This window comes from Crassostrea angulata, chromosome 3 (genome assembly GCF_025612915.1).
Source record: "Crassostrea angulata isolate pt1a10 chromosome 3, ASM2561291v2, whole genome shotgun sequence".
Classification (NCBI taxonomy): domain Eukaryota; kingdom Metazoa; phylum Mollusca; class Bivalvia; order Ostreida; family Ostreidae; genus Magallana; species Magallana angulata.
In genome coordinates this window covers 22799880-22816788 of record NC_069113.1, presented here as the reverse complement: position 1 = coordinate 22816788, position 16909 = coordinate 22799880, and the positions used below count along the sequence as shown (strand labels likewise).

The following is a 16909-nucleotide window of genomic DNA, read 5'->3' as shown; positions in this document are numbered from 1 at the left end:
TCCGCACCAAGTTTGAAGTTCAAATAAAAGAGATGATAGAACTGAGATAAAAGAAGCAGCCAAATTGTCCTCTATGGGAATTTGAGTCTTACATCATGATGATAATACATGTATAATATACATTTAGACTTTCCTGTAAAGTTAAATCATCAATTCAAAACAGGTTGTTGTTTCGATTTCCAATCTGATTGATATACAGAAATTGTTTAACATTCAAAGAACGCAACCTTGGATTGTGTTAACTAATTACGCAGTAGACTCACTCACACATCTGCTATTTGCTCAATTTTTATGGTTAAAACATGTTTTGTACAAAAAATAGTGTAAGATGAGGATCCTATTTCTTGAGGATCCTATTTCTTTCTATTGGTCACAATAGATTATTATCTCTGAGCATGGGAAAAAACAGTCAACAATTAGCAATAAATTTTACTGTTAAGTTCATTGTTGTTGAAGATGAAACAGGTGGAAAAAACAGTCGCTTTGGATGAACCAGTTCATGTTCGTTTGATTCAATGCGTCTCCTTGCTGTATTTACCGTAGATACAGTATGTAATACAGTACTCCTGGATCTCCACAATCTAACACTTTTGTGCCAATTGCTATACATGTAATATATATGTATATAATACCCGACACATTTAGCAATAAATTTTACTGTTAAGTTCATTGTTGTTAAAGTTGAGACAGGTGGAAAAAAAACAGTTGCTTTGAACAAACCAGTTCATGTTTGTTAGATGCAATGCTTCCGCTTGCTGTATTTAGATACAGTACTCATGGATCTCCACAATGTAACACTTTTGTGCCCACTGATATACACGTAACATCTATGTATATCATACCTGACACACAACTTCCTATGACCTTAAACATTACGGCTTCACAGTATTTGGGACAAGAATCCACTCACTAAATGGATCAGTAAGTAGATTGCACCGTATAAAACCAGCCGGACAGAGAAATTGTCTTAGCTCTGGGTCCAATCGTAAGGCTTCCACCAGTCTGCAAACTGGAGGACCTTCTTCCTCTGGTCCTCAAAGCCCTCTTTCTGAGGACGCCTCCAGAGGCGGGGTTCAGCGTCAATCATGCCACCCACTACCTCCTACAAGTATAGAAAATCACTGAGAAAGGTTTTTCTGATTGAAATTTTTTTTCTTATTCTAATTGAACATAGATTTTTTAAGGTTGAGGAAATAAAGGGGTACCTCCACACATAAAAATTATGGGATCATACTGTCAGCTTACCATAGGGTGAAACCATTCACATAATGGAACACTCTAGTTCACGTACTGTACATGAGGAAATATTTGAGGGGGTTTTTGTTGCACTACTGTGAAATCATTGGAATTCGTGGTGGCTCAATTTTCGTGGTATTCGTTGGTATCCCTCCCCCACGAATTCAAATCCTCAATGAAAACATTTTAGAAAGAGTTATCTTTGTTACTGAAACAGTAACCGACGCATCCACGAAATTACATCTCCACGAATAAGCAAAAACCCCACAACCCACGAAAATTGGCCCTACGAATTTAAATGATTCCACAGTATGTACCGGTATATGGTTTCGATTATTCTCAAGAAATTTTAAATACTGAACAGTAAGGTCTCATGTATACAGTAAATATGGAGCTTAAATCAGCGTGTACGGTTGAGTTAAATCAATTTTGGGTAAGCATAAGTAATGATATCTATATGTATATGAAATGTGATCAATATAACGCTACACAAATATACTTAACATATTGTTTAGTTATACAATAAATCAATGTGAATATCTTTTATACGCGGAAACATATATACCTTGCCAAAATACTTGGGGAATTGCTTTTCATCCTCAATAACATGAGCATATCCACCCTGCATTCCAAAATCCACAGCAAAATAAGGAAAGCCTTTAGGGATCTGAAAGATGAAACAGATTGACATAACTTGGTTTTTATGAACATGAATCATCAAGTATTTTTTCAACCAATATGTGGATTGTACCATTACATAATGTACAAGATATGTGCATGTACAGTAGTTTAAAAAGATGCAAATTGTAAATGTACAGTAAGATACATGTATGTGAGACTATTACTAAAACCAGAAAAGAGTCTCTACAATTGCTTGAAAATCCTATCTTTTCCAAAGTGATGAATAAAGACAGCTAATTCAGATTCAAATAAAATTAGGGAAAACTCTGCCTTTATCTAAACAGCTTAATTTTTTTACACTCATTCCTTTCCCTACAAATCTGATTTGAGCACATGGCTCAGTGGTCATAGGCCTTGGACCAGTAATCCAATGGTCACTGGTTCAATCCCAGCAACAACACTTGATGTTGTGGGTCGTAGTGTCCTTTGGAAAAGGCACTTATTTACATGTACATTGTCTCATTCTACCCAGCCAACATAATTTTTATATGACACCTGCTTACACAGGGAGTTAAACTGTTATGGATTGTGTCCCAACCAGAGTCATCCACTTAGCACTACAGAAATCAGGATAAGCACTGGCTTTATTTGCCATTATTGCTCCGAAAAGGGTTTGTTTTTACATAACTTACTGATCTGCGGACATCTTTTTTGCTGAGGTCTACTAGTTTCTTGTTGTCAGACCACTCAGACTCAGACTCCTGAATGGCTTTCTGTGAAAGATGTTTGTACAACAATTATGTAACTATACATGTACAATAAAACATGGTTATAGAAAAGTATTGAAAAGTGTCAGGACAAAGGGTTTTGATTTGTCATTAACGATTCATTACATGCATATATGATGAATTCCTTTAAAACTTTAGGATTATAGGGAATGAAATTGACTTGGCTATATTTGTGAATACAATACAAGTGTATTTGTTGTAAAAGCATTACAGTGGATGCATGTTTTAATTACAGATAACTTTCAGCACTGGAGATATAATATTGTCTGCTGACCTATTGTATATTCTGTTGATGTTTAAAATACATGTATGGTACTAAATGGTAACCTTGAAATAAATAGGAGCCAGATCGCCTGTCTCCCTTTCCATGGGGACACATTCGATGTACATGTGTGGATGATACCGTAGTCCCATACACGTTTCCATGAACACCACATCTTGGTCCATGGCCAGAAACATCTGGGTCAGTGTTTTACGGAATACCTGCAAACAGACATTGAGAAATGTTCAAATTTCTAAATGAAATATGAGTGTTTATACATCTGTACTTTTTTTTATCAAAGACTTGCATGCAAAGCACAGTTGAACTTTACAGTTTTCTTTCCTTTATTGAAGTATCAAAAGATTTTAAATTGAGAATGCTCTCTCACATTAACAAACAATGAGTACCAATAAAGAATATATTTTTTTAGTAGTTATGCCGGGGGCATAATGGCAAAAACTTCTGCAATATCAGATCCTTTGGGGTTGAAGTAGAGTGATTTTCAATAACCATTGATTAAATCTGGATTTCAAACAAAGGTATAGAAAATTTCAGTGTAAACTACCTCTAACAATGATTACACACTGGTGGACTTCACAGGAAGTTTGATTGAGCGTGCTCATACTGACCTGGATCTCGTTCCAGACATCCTCATCTACCACGGTTCCAGACACAGCATGCTGCATGGGGACGATCAAACAATGGCCCTCACACAGAGACTTACTGTTAGGGAGGGACAGATAGACCTGGAGAAATTCAAAAGGCAATCCTCAATAAAATAGGAAGAAAGTTGTTGTTTTTCTAAATAACTGCAAATTGTAACACATGTAACACCATGAAATAGATATCAAGTTTATCAGATTCCGATAAGAAAATTGGCAGTGGGAAAATAAAGATTGTATTCTTCTTTTTTAACCATGATAAAGAAATCAAGATAATGAAACTCAGTTCAGTTCAGCAAAGGAGCACTATAAAGAGGACCAAGATTGTGTGAATTTTTACCTTAGTTCCTATGCAGATGATGAGATGCTTGGGAGTTTTATCAAAACACATCTGGCAATCGGAGACGTTTTTGTGCTCTATAAAAAAAAATTAAAAAAAAAATTTCATTTAAAATCACTTTATTATTCTTTCCTTTACAAAATTACCTGACTTTAATCATAATTCCTGCCGCTCAAACACTTTAATTACCTCGAATGGCCATAGCTCGCTCTTTTTCCTCCATTTTGGCACCGGATTCTTTTGCATTTGCTCTGCTCACAAACATGTCATCTAAGTCGAAATCATCATTTGTTTTATCGACACTCTAAAAGTAAAATTCAAATATAGATATGAATCAAAATTTTTCAAGAATAATGACCTATGTGGAAAATCATTTTGCTTTTAACATTCTACAATTCAAAAATGAATATCTGTTTAAAAAAGAAATAAACACAATATGATTAACTAGTAAATTTCTCCTCTTGAAAAAGAAAAATGTATGAAAGACAAGTTCACCGACAAAGTTTCCTCCCTTACTTACCCTGCCTGCGAGCCTTGAAAACATGGAATTCTGGTCTTCTGCCGTTCCCATCTTTTCTCTTTCAACCTACAAGACATATGGATAAATAAATAACCTACTGTAATCAGGTTTCATCTCTTAAATTTAAACACAACAAAGTAAAGAAAACAAACCTTTTCTGAGCATCCACAAAAGTATATTTTTTATGGTCAAAATACTTCTGATAGTAAATTCATTCGATATCTTCGATAAATTTTAATTTCAATGTATATGTAAGTCCAGGGAAACTAAAATTTAGATTCTATACAATAAGCAAATTTTTTTACCATTTGTTTGAGATCAAATCTGTCATCGTCTGCAAAATATCTCTCCCTCTCTCCTGATTTTCCATGTGTGGTAACCTAAAAGAGTGACAATACACGAAATACAATTTCTAGTTCCTTAGTACATGTATATGTAGTTTTATTAGATGAATATTAACCTTGATACAGCTGCTAAACATTTCCTTATCTTGGTCACTGACAAACACTTTTCAATATAAATTTAAAGAGCAACTTCCCTTTAAGTTGTTTAGAAAATAAAGCAAAGACGCAAGAATCTACATTTTTCTACCTGTTATCAAACTACCCGGTAATCAGTATCTTTATCGTCTAAAATATAGTGAGTTGGAAGTTCTAAAACCCTTTTTTTTAAAATAAAATTTGAACTAAAAAATCTCACACATTGTTACATGTATAAATTATAACACAAATGTCTTAAACAAGACTTTTCTCAGCCATGCTCAACCATTTTGTTATAAATGTCTCTAGCCCTTTTTTTAGCCCAGATTTTTTTTCAACAGTCCAAGATAACACAGTTTGCCGTTGACAGAAGTACATGTTAATTCCATCTGTAATTTATCTTACCTTTTCCTTCTTCCTCCGTCGTTTGCCTCTCTGTGCTTCATGCTCCCGGTCAGCCACAGGGCGGGCTATCCCCGAGGCACCTGTTCTTGCCAGCACCACCACATTTTCTTCTTTTTTGTTCTCTCCACCGGGTGGCCTTGCCTCTTTGTATTTTTCATTATTTTCTCGAGCTTTCTCGAGTTGTTCTTTCAATTTTGTCGCAAGTTCCTATAAGTTGTGATATTAATTAATATTACACATCAATATATTTCAAATTCTTCTTACAGTAATTCTCTTACATTCAAGGCCTTTTAACCACAACTTGATAAATGAGAAAATGATCAAGATAAAAAAAATCCTAAAGTTCAAATTAAAACTTCCTCATAATCTAAAGCACATGATGCTAATGAGAACTCACAGTATTTCCCATGATCTCTGCCCTGACTATTTTGGCCCCGAGTTGATTCATCTCCTTCTCTGAGAGGAGGACCACCTCTTCCTCTTCACTCTCCTCTTTTGTCCTCTCACCACCACCACTCCCCCCTGCCTCAGCAACATTTTCTTTTTCTTTATCAGACTCACTATCCTCTTCAGAACTTGAATCTTAATTTTGATTCATGAAAAATTATTGTTGGATTTTTAAGCACAAGACATACATATAATAGTTTAAGATATCAATCTTTAAATACATGTATTTCATATAAAATATCAATTTTCCTATAAATGTACCTGTTGAAGATGATGACTCTGAATACCCTCTCTTCTTTGATTCTTTTGAAGACCTTTTCATGTCCCTTTCTTCTCTTTCAGGAGATTCTGGCTTATGGAATTCTTTTTTCTTCCATGCAGGTGCAGCAGATCTCACTCTCTCCCTATTATCACTTGCATATGAGTTGCCTTCCCCTGGTCTCATGAAGCGGTTTTTTAATCTGTCTGAAAAACCCTTTTCACTATCTCTTGATCTAAATGAAATCCTCTCCTTTGACCTTGACCTTTTCTCCCTTGATCCTGACCTTGACCTATCCCTTTCTCTTGATCTCCCTCTTTCTCTGGATCTGGACCTCCTTCTTTCTCTTGACCTTGACCTTTCCCTCCTCCAACTCTTTGACCTTAAATCATTACCACCTGATTCAGAATATCTCTGTCTATTATAACCACTATCATTATCATCAGAGGGCCTCATAAACCCCCCTCGTCTTCCTCTGTCACTTTCTCCCGGTTTCATGAACCTCTCTCTCCTACTGTCTACATCTCTCCGGTAACCTTCCTTTTCCTTTCCCCTGGTGATTTCTTTGTAAGCCTTTTCTGCTGACTTTAACATTGATTCCAATTTTTGTAGTGACTGAAAATTTATTTTAAGTGTAATCAGCAGAAATTTTATGTATAAAATTTAAATTTTGATTTTGTCATTTAAAAAAATTATTCGCTTTTTTCTATACCAGATACATGTATAAAAACATGTATAAATACCAGAAAAGTCCCTTTCATTAACAACCTTATAATGATTAGTGCTTTGGAAGACATTACCTTTGTTCTAAATATCTGTCTCTCCCTCATAGTGTTATTCAAGATGTATGAATACAATACAAGATTATTTACGACCGAGGCAAATAATCCTACTTACCCCATATTTCTCAATGGCCACATCCTCCAAAGTCCTGTTTTCCTCCTTGGCCTGTTCTACACACCTGCCGTATGCCTTCTTCATCCAAGAGAATCCCCCATCTCCCACAGCATGAGGGGCACTGGCCTTCTTCTGTGTCACATTCTCCTCCGGTAAACCAGTACCGCCTTCCTTCCAGTAAGGATTCAACTCCCTCTCATGCTGTCCTAACTGTGAAATCAAAATCATACACTCTTGTCATTAGTTCAGAAATGTACTTGTTCACAAGACAAAATTCAACTTTTTATTCCATTTTTAAATAATTAAATTTTGTGAAAGATTCAGTACAGCCCGATTCCAGTATACAGTCATGAAGGAAAATATTAGCATGGCGGTCATGTGACTTCAATAACATCTATTTATAAATATATCTATGAAATCTGGCCTTCATATTCACACACAAACACTCACTTGATCTACCATAACCTTCTTCTCATCCTCTTGATTTTCTGCTTTCTGGGCATCTCTAATCTCTTTACGAGTGATGGTTGGAATCAAGTCTAGTGGAGCTTCCATCCAACTGTCTCTCTGAAAAAAGAAATGCAGCACTGTATGTCATTTGTATACCACTGATTTCCTCTCATTAAGTTTAATCAACTTATTATACATCATCTCTAACAATTAGATTGTAGTTTCCACTATTAAACTTAAAAAAATTATACATTAACTTTCAGTATGATCTTTTAAAATAAAGATTTCATATTTGGTTATACATAGAGTTTTCCTTACTGAACTTGAAATCATTGATCACTGTTTTGCTATTCTTTCTGAAGCACACAATCATTCAATCAATACTTGATTAAAACAGAATTAAAGCCTTTTTTTAGGTGTATACCTGTAATTGTGGTCCTTTAACTACAGGCTTGCTGTCTTGTCCTTTGTCATCCACTGTAACAGGTGCTGCAGATTTCTCAATCCACATTGCTGCCTCGTCTGATTCTTCCTGTTAACAGAATTATAATTCTTGTTTATCTATTGTGGTATCTAGATCAGTCTCATCCCCCCACACTCATTCAAAACATATTATCAGTTTAAACTTATCAGACATTATGAATTCCATTAATAATAAATAACAAATATTAACAGTTTCAAGGGTATTTGTCTACGAGAACACTACGAATCCAATTTCAATGTTTAAGTGTGCAATTGCTTAAAATTGTATGAACATAAGTAATAAAGAATCATACTTTGAATATCATTAGGTGATCAAATACGGTAGAAATTGATCAAATCGATCATAAAGCCCTTTGAGCTTTATTGGATTTGTTCCCCGTCAACAGTATTTAATCACATTATAATATTGAAAGAATTCCTTATTCTGTTAATCATATTAATCATCCCTGGCACGTTCACTGTAACTTAATTTTATTATTTAATACAATCATTGAATATTCCAATGATACACACTGTACATACCTCACTTGAAGAAGAGGAATCATCCTTTTCTGCTTTCTTCTTCTTTTTCTTACTTTTTTTCTTTTTCTTCTTTTCTTTTTTGTGTTTCTTTGATTTTTCATAATGCTGTCGCAAACGAAATAAAATACAAAGCATTTCTTCAAATTCCTCCAGCTAAGTTTTAAATTATTTTTCTTACAAAGGCCTTGGAAATCAACTAGTCTAGTACCTGCATATTTTTCTTTATAGAATTCTGGTCAATTCTGTTATTCAAGATATAAAAGTTTATTTCATGAATAAATAAAAAAATCTTCTTGACCCTTGTCCTTTAACAGAAATATATATTAACTACCTAAATACATGCAGTGAATACCAAGGTTAGAGCAGGCAGGCTCGATTATGTGATGTTTTTAATACTCATCAAATAAATTCAAATTGAAGACGAGTTTCATTTTATTCTTTAATGTCCAAAATATTACATGTATTTACTGTATGTAATGTTGGGAACTGTGGGAACTGTGGAACACTTGATCAGGGGTTTCACCCCCCATTTTAGACCCCAAAGAGTCTAATGTTTATATTATATTGTAATATGTGAATAATTGTAAATTGATGGGCTGTATTGCCCAAAATTGAATTTCTGAATAAATAATAACATACAGAAATTCATTTCGTAAAATATATACATGTGAGTCAACATATGAGTAAATAACAAAAGAATAATTTTCAATTGAAAATCATAAATTACATTTATTAGAATAAGTTTTCAGGATTACAAGTGATTTTTTTTCCTTACAAACTTGTGAAAGAAAATTTGTTAAAATTTGTATAACAAATGAACAAACCTCTTTGTCTTTCTCAATGCGCTTTTCTAAGGATGGCAACATCCAAGTATCTTCCCCTCGAGCTTTGGCTTGTTCTCTCTTTCTTTCCTCACGTTCATATTGAGTTTTAGCCTGACATTAGAATATATTTAATAGAGTAATAAAATAAGACCCACTGTCATGGACCATATTTATGTATGTATTAATAAATGACTTCAAGTTGCCAAAAGCTAACTAAAGGTACTTTGTATACTTATAAACAGGACTGGTATCATTTGTTTTCAGATCACAGATGAAAATTACTACTGCATCAAAGTGCAATATTTGTACAAATGCTCATTTATGAAAAAAGTTTGATTTAGTTATAGCGATATGCAATGCTATATATATACCATATACATATATCATGTAAGAAATAGTCCAATCCACACTTTGCAAATGTTATTTCCCTTTGCAAGGTCAACTCAAAGGTCAGAAGGGGAAAACCAAACATTTTCCTTCTTTATGCTACCAAATATTTGGGCGTCCTGTGATAAAATCTGTGTGGGTTGCCCCATCCTGGGTCAACCAAAATACACAACGGTTACGGAATTCTACTGTCAAATAACAAAGTTACAAACCTCTAAACTATTAAGACTACAGCGAAAAACCTATGGTTTTCCCTAAAAGATGGCGGTCAAGGGACATAACTTTTGTAAAGTGTGTTTGTAGCAAAACTTAGTGACTGATTGTACTGGACCTGCAACCAAAGGGGCCCCCACTTTTACATTTTATGAAAGATATCAGACAGTAAGTAACTGAATATTCAATTGTATCCAACTTTAATGTAAACATGTACGCTGTAAACAACAGAAAACATTCAAAACATGGCAAATTATCTTCTAATATACTATCATTTCGAATTTCCTCGATTTTGTTAAGGCCTTTTTAAAAGTTTCGAACAAAAAATAAATGTGACCCAATTTACTTACTTGATTCAACACTTTTTCTCTAGCAGTCCTCTTTTCTTCTCGTTCTTTCTTTATTTCACGTGAACTTCGAAAGGCAATTCCCGGGTCCATTTCGAAGCTCTTCTGCCATTTAAGGTAAAATTATTCAAATAGGCAATGTTTTAGACAACCTTTTCGATGTATAATTCGAGTAACTCAATAAGTTATTTTTCTTGTCTCGCTCATCGTGAAATAAATTTTCATGAATATCCACATATGTGGAATAAAGTAAAAATTGTAACAAAAAATAAGAAAACTCAAGGAAAAAATCAATTTAGAAATAGAAAAATCAATGGAATTTAAATGAATGGTGGTAATAGTTCATGTTTTCAAAACAAAATTAGAAATAATGTACCAGGGTTGGAGGAGATTTTTTCAAAATAAGTCAAAGATACAAGTGAATCTGAGAATACAAAAGAATTAAGAGCAAAATAAAAATTATACACAGGATGAATCTCTGCCATTCAGTCAACTGAATGTTAACTGAATGGTCTGGAAAGGTGACTGAATGGCATATGCCATTCAGCCACATTTCAGTTACCTTTCAGTCACATTTCAGTTGACTGAATGACAGAGATTCATCCTGTGTTATAAGCAATAAATAAATAAAACCAACAACACTTAGCAGCCAAAAGTGTTGAATCTAACATAAAGATATATACACAAAAAGCCGCAGTGAATATAAATAATGCACGAAAAATGGCCAACGACACGACAAAATAAAATCGTCAGTTTTTCGGGACAACCAATCCCTTCCTCGTGCCATCTAGTCTGAATGATTTGAGTCTGTGCCATCAGAACCTTTCCTTGCTTTTCTTCCCCATTTTCGTCCAATGCAAGATCAGGGTCAGTATTTACTGCTGTAATATCTTCTTATTAGTGACCACTAACTGACTAAGGTTGATGAAATCTATGTTCCCCGTCGGACTCTCCATTTTTTTTTTCATTTTTTTGGGGGGGGGGGGGGGTCCTGCTGGTACGTGGATCGAACGATGGTTGTTGATTTTTCATCGGATGTCACCTGTTTTCCCAATCTATTTATTAGATATGATTTGTCAATCTATAAACTATTATTTAATAAAGAAATTCCAAAATTGTATTTGATCTTTTAAATTTTGGCATTTCCCTATATTTTCATATAGAGCTCTTTCTCTAGAGGAGACCAATATGTAGTATAAAATGGCCACGGCCATTTAGCCCCCTTAATGCCAGTAACGGGGCTGGTATATGAATCTGTCCCTGTCAGTGTTTTGCTTGCACAAACATTACAACATTTGGCATCGGAACACAATCGATGGATCTTCAAAATCATGTAAAACGTCTTCCATTCTTTCACTGTTGTAGAGAATGGGTAGATTCCATCTTAGGACGCTTTTAAGGTTCGCAATCTTGAATGGGGTGATTGGTTTTGTCAAAAGGGACCTTGTTTGGTCATTTTTCTCTTTGTATTGCCAAAAGGTTTCCATGTCTTTTGTTGTTTTAAATCTTATTCTTATCAATTGAAGATTGCTTTGTGTAGGCTTAGAGATCACTACAAATGCACGTCCTTGTATGTGATTGTCGCACAGTCTTTCGGCAATTACCCTTTCGCCGAGATTGGACGAATATTTAATTTAAAACTGGCAGTCCAACAATTACAGATTGGTCACTATTAAATGTGTAAGACAGACTGAATTAATATTCGTTTCGTCGGAATTTTCATCATGAAGAAACTGTGTTGAAGAACATTTGAAAGGCTTAAACAAAATTTTCTAAAGAATCAAATTGAAATAAAAAATCGATTTTTCATATGTCCATATTACTATTAAAGATCAATTCACCAATGTAGAATTTTCTGCCGGACAGCATGGGACATTATAAAGTGTAAGAGGTTTATTTATACTTATCGTAAGTTTTTAGCAAACCAAATCTTCAAGATGGGTCGGAATTCATACACATAAACATACAATAGTATGTACTGTGTATGTTATATAATTATAATATATTTTGCATTGTAACCAAGTCACAGATGATATAGGTTAATGTTAAATGAATACTAGTAATTTTATATCTTTCAATACTTTCTTAAGAAGTTTGACTATACGTTTTAACTGATACGGAACTAATAAATGTGATTCATAACATGTTCAGTGTTTGTTATTCTACTAATTTACACATCTTACGTTATATAACCTTCTTGTTATGTAATGTAATTATTCCCACTGCAAAAGGAATTTTACATAAGGGATCATAAATAAACTCTTATTTATATAAAAAATATTCCCCCCCAAAAAGTTGAATACCAAAACGGGGATATATTAAGTCATCTTTGCACATGCATGGTAGCAACCTAAGATGTGTACTAAATTAGTGGAATAACATACATAAAGAATATCATTAAAAATGCTGACTGTTTGTATTATCTTCCTAGGGTGCACTTGACATTGTTTTTAATGTACATGCTTCTTCCATGTTTATGGACTCGGACACTCCCAGGGTCTTTAAGTCAAGGTAAGAATTAATTCGAAAAAAAAAAATGAAGACAATATCACTTTCCAAGAGTTTTAAATATAGCTTTATTTACGTAACCATTTTTAATTACAGTTTCGTTGCGAGGCTTTATTATATCGATGGGGGGGGGGGGATAATCTCATAAATGTAACATAAGCTTAAGGAGTCTGGTTGGTCAACAAATTAACCATCACACCGTCTTAAAATTTTAATATATGATATGTTGATAGCTAGAAACTATTATTTAGTAAGGAAACCATCCAATTTTTGACTCTGATTTTGATTTTTTTTGGTCTTTCTGGTGCATGAAACCATTGATGTTGCTTTTTTCTGCGGATGTCACCCGTTTTCTCAATTTATTAGATATGATTTGTTAAGCTATTAACTAATAAAGAAAAATTCCATAATCATATTTTACTTTTTAAAATTTGGGATTTTGCTAATATTTATTTATTTTTTATATAGAGCTGCATGCCTGCTTTCCTTGATGATTCATGCGGTTTATGAAGGAAGCAATCATTGCAGAAAAAATTAACATAACCCGCTGACGCGAGTTACTAGTATATATAATTTTCTGAGTGTCGCTACCTTCATATACTGAATGAATCATCAAAGAAAGCATTCTATTGTTTAAATAAAAACGACGTTATGCGAAGCTTCCAACGACTCAGATAGTTATAACCTCATCAAAAATATTACCCCAATTTTAATTGCATGACCGCTGTTTCAAAAGAAAATCTGGCTTTATTTTCATCTACTCACTTATATACATACCTACATACGGCGATTGTATTGACAAGTTGTGGATTGATTTTAAAGGTTTTTATATTCACATGTGGCTGACTATATGCAGAATTAAAATGACCTATCTTTTAAAATTGAAAATTATTACAAAAATATACTTATGGAACTAATTAACACTTTAATACTTTTAACAAAGATCCAAATTCCATTAATTTTATGCCGTTAGTGTTTTGACTAGGAATAAAATATTGAAACTTCATTGGATAAAACGCGTCACGTGAGTGTCGTTTATATGTCTGTGGTCGGCAAGAAGCAAATAATAGACAGCAACATGGCGGTTGTAACCCGATTCGTCATTATACTTTTTTCCAATTTATTGATATAAATTTTTCAAAAAAAATAAAATGAATTTTTGACAAAATATTAAGTTTTACCGATTTCAAGACACAACAAAATGAATTGGTATTATAAATGTGTGATTTGATTTACGTTAAAATAACATTTTTTAGCTTAAAATATCGGCCAATACAAAATGAATATTAGATAATATTTTTCGTTAATTCGTGAGATTTATAAATATAAAAATTATAAGAATATAACTTACCTAGGAAGCACCTCAGTTTTGGAAATAAAATGTTTATCCCAGAAAGGAATTGGTTTGTGCGTGAATTTCAAAAGGCGTGACTATAATGTTTGACTCGAGGATGTACATGACGATGGCGTACACGCAAGAAATCTACAATTAAAACAATTCTTAAATCTTTCAAAAAAATATCTCATGCCTCTAAACATTTTAAAGATTGAACGTACGCATCTGGCAATTGATATTTGAGTAGTGGCAAAAATAGTAAGAAACCCCGCAATATTACATGTGTATATTTTTTTTCCTTATTTTTGAGATTTGGTAGATATTGAATAATAATCGTATAAATAAGATTTTTTTTAATCTATCATTATTTACATAATGTATTAAGGTGTGTTACATAGATTCTAGCAAAGACAAAGCTATACATAGGAGTAGTTAATAATTAGGTATATATATATAAAAGGTCACGAATGCAATAAATGTTTGGTCAAGATAAGTACTTATGAGCGTGGTTTATCTCTTTCAAATAATCCAAACTTCAGACCCCGCACATATGTTCCGATTGAGATATTATCTTCGAGATTTTCAAAGATTAAGAATCTTAAAGTTTGACAAAAATGGCTCAGATCAAAGTCAGCTAGATAACGAATTCAAGTGTTTTGATTAAAAATTTTATTTGAAATTCAAAATTAACCTCACATTGATAAATAGTTATCGATCTGGAAAATGGGCTTTTCTTAAATTGTTAAAATTGTATATTTTTTCGAAAAACTAATTATTTTTTCTCTGGTGATTTATGCGGGATACATGTATGAATGGCGGGTTATGTAATCGTTTATCTTCTATGATCGCTTAATTATTACATTACCTTAATTAATCATTGAAGAAAGCATTTTATTGCTTATATTTACATCTTTCTTTTAAATTAACGATTTGTTTAGAAAGGTTAAGTATATGTTAATGTAAATAAATTATATTAAATGTTCACCAGTACATTTACATTAGATAAAAGAAATAGCCAAGTCGTCTTATATGCGAATTGGAGTCTGATATCATCATGATTTTTTTTTTGTGCGGTCTGTGATTTTTCTTAGACTGCTGAAGGTTTCGACTGATCAGTAAACTGGTAAGAACTGAATCGTTTAATTTCTGTCCTGTCAGTTTCTATACAACTGCAAATTATCATCAATTTCCGTAGGAAATAGAGGGAATCATGCTTGGTGGATGTATAATGCGTAGGTTGTAGGCCAAGAAAGGAACGTTTAAACAAGCCGGGTCACTGATGAAAAAAAATTGTGATCGTATTCATGATATGATAAACAAGTTGAAAATGAAAACCCGTCTATTGCATTATATGTTTAAAAACTGTTGTAATCTATTTGTTTTGATATAATTTCATATGATCATTTTATATACAGTTAAAGATACAATTTCAAACAAATTTCACATGGGTTAATCGACAAGTTAGGATAATATAATGTATGAATTTGATATGATATTATTATTATCTGAGTTTATCAGATTTAAAGAGGCATGGTCACAATTTTGGTCATAAATTATTTTTCCAATTTTAATGTTTCCAAAGCTTCAGTAAGGCAGTTTTAATATGCAACCGATACTTGAGTGTCATTCGTTGAGTTTTAAACGAGTTACAGAGCTTATAATTCTTTGCTATGTAAACCAAAATTTGTTTACATTTTAAATGTTGAAGTGAAAATTCCAGTTTTAGACCTACAACGAATATGCTGAACGTTAGGAGTTGTTATTAATTATGCTTAAAATGAATAGAAAAATACCCAAAGCTTGAAAAAAGATTTTTTACTGGTATATTGAACCTATGTAAACAAAAAACAGGGCACGAGCCTTGTTTACATGACAAAGAATTGTGAGCGCTATATCTTGCTTATAACTGAACGACTGACTCAAATTTCATTTGATCATTTGAAATGCATTCCTAAGGCATTGTAAATAATAAAAGCAACCACAAAAAAAAAAATAATAATAAAAAAAAATTTTAGAATTTAACCAAAATCGTGAGCATATCCCTTTAAAATATAGAATTATTTTTTCATCAATGGAAAACTACATGACTGTAAAAACGCAAATTTCAAGAGGATTAAAATATTTTGGGGATTTTTGTTAATTTGAAATTCATTAGGTGAGCGTTTTTGCACAGCAATGTTTCCAAATATGAACTCACACCCACGAAATATCATAATAATCAAAATTTACAATAAGTCACCACCTAGAAAAAAATTGGAAATCTAAATTATCAACATACAACAGGCTTATAACGAAGTGCCAGGGACCTTTCACGAGCGATATCCATATACTAACAGAAAGCGAGATGAAAGGTCTACTTTTAATTAGATTGATTGTTTTTAATAAATGAAAACAACAAAATGACAAGTCTGATATCCATATAGATAACAAAGAAGAAATACGACAACAGCAATTGGACCCTCTGAGAAATATGATTGAAAATGATGACTGTCTCGGGGGTGAGGATACGGAAGAAGATATGTGCTCATCAACTACCCCACAAATCGATCTCCAGGAAACAGGCTTAGAGAAAACAGGCTTAGACCGGAAACTGCTCGGACTTCCGGGATGGGAGTACATCACCGTTGGTATGGTGGTAGTAGTTGCTGCCGTTATTGGAGGAAGTGTAGCGATCGTCTGCAAAAGGTGCGGCGGTTTGTTTGGAAAAGGTTCGGAGAAAGACAATGATTAAATAAATTACTGACGAATTGGAATTTTTTCTTGCATTTTTTAGTTGTTTCACATATATACATGTATGTTGCTGATCAAATACAGTACAAAATTTGAACTGCAAAGATTTTCCATTTTATTCGATCGGCATATAGCGCGAGTACCATCGAAAAGAGCAGAATATACAAAATCATCCTCACAGGTGTACAATAGA

At 33.2% G+C, this 16909-nt stretch overlaps 2 protein-coding genes across 3 annotated transcripts; one reads left to right on the top strand and one right to left on the bottom strand.

The window, feature by feature from the left end:
• Nucleotides 1–275: 275 nt before the first annotated feature.
• On the bottom strand, nucleotides 276–10280 carry LOC128177319 (CWF19-like protein 2). Its single transcript, XM_052843995.1, has 18 exons — nucleotides 10146–10280; nucleotides 9196–9306; nucleotides 8372–8476; nucleotides 7791–7898; nucleotides 7367–7483; nucleotides 6917–7126; nucleotides 6022–6634; nucleotides 5711–5895; nucleotides 5314–5520; nucleotides 4735–4809; nucleotides 4430–4495; nucleotides 4099–4213; nucleotides 3910–3986; nucleotides 3537–3653; nucleotides 2973–3128; nucleotides 2550–2630; nucleotides 1802–1903; nucleotides 276–1102 (listed from the first exon to the last, which is right to left on the bottom strand). The coding sequence occupies exons 1-18, from the start codon at nucleotides 10233–10235 to the stop codon at nucleotides 968–970; spliced, it is 2670 nt and encodes an 889-aa protein (XP_052699955.1). The 5' UTR covers nucleotides 10236–10280; the 3' UTR covers nucleotides 276–967.
• On the top strand, nucleotides 9443–16737 carry LOC128177347 (uncharacterized). Of its 2 annotated transcripts, none has more exons than XM_052844037.1 (3): nucleotides 9443–9963; nucleotides 12574–12653; nucleotides 16410–16737. In XM_052844037.1, exons 1-3 carry the CDS (start codon nucleotides 9947–9949, stop codon nucleotides 16715–16717), a joined length of 405 nt encoding a protein of 134 aa, XP_052699997.1. In that variant the 5' UTR covers nucleotides 9443–9946; the 3' UTR covers nucleotides 16718–16737. The 2 variants fall into 2 exon arrangements, with proteins under 2 accessions (XP_052699997.1, XP_052699996.1); XM_052844036.1 differs by lacking the exon at nucleotides 9443–9963 and adding an exon at nucleotides 11758–12026.
• Nucleotides 16738–16909: the final 172 nt, after the last annotated feature.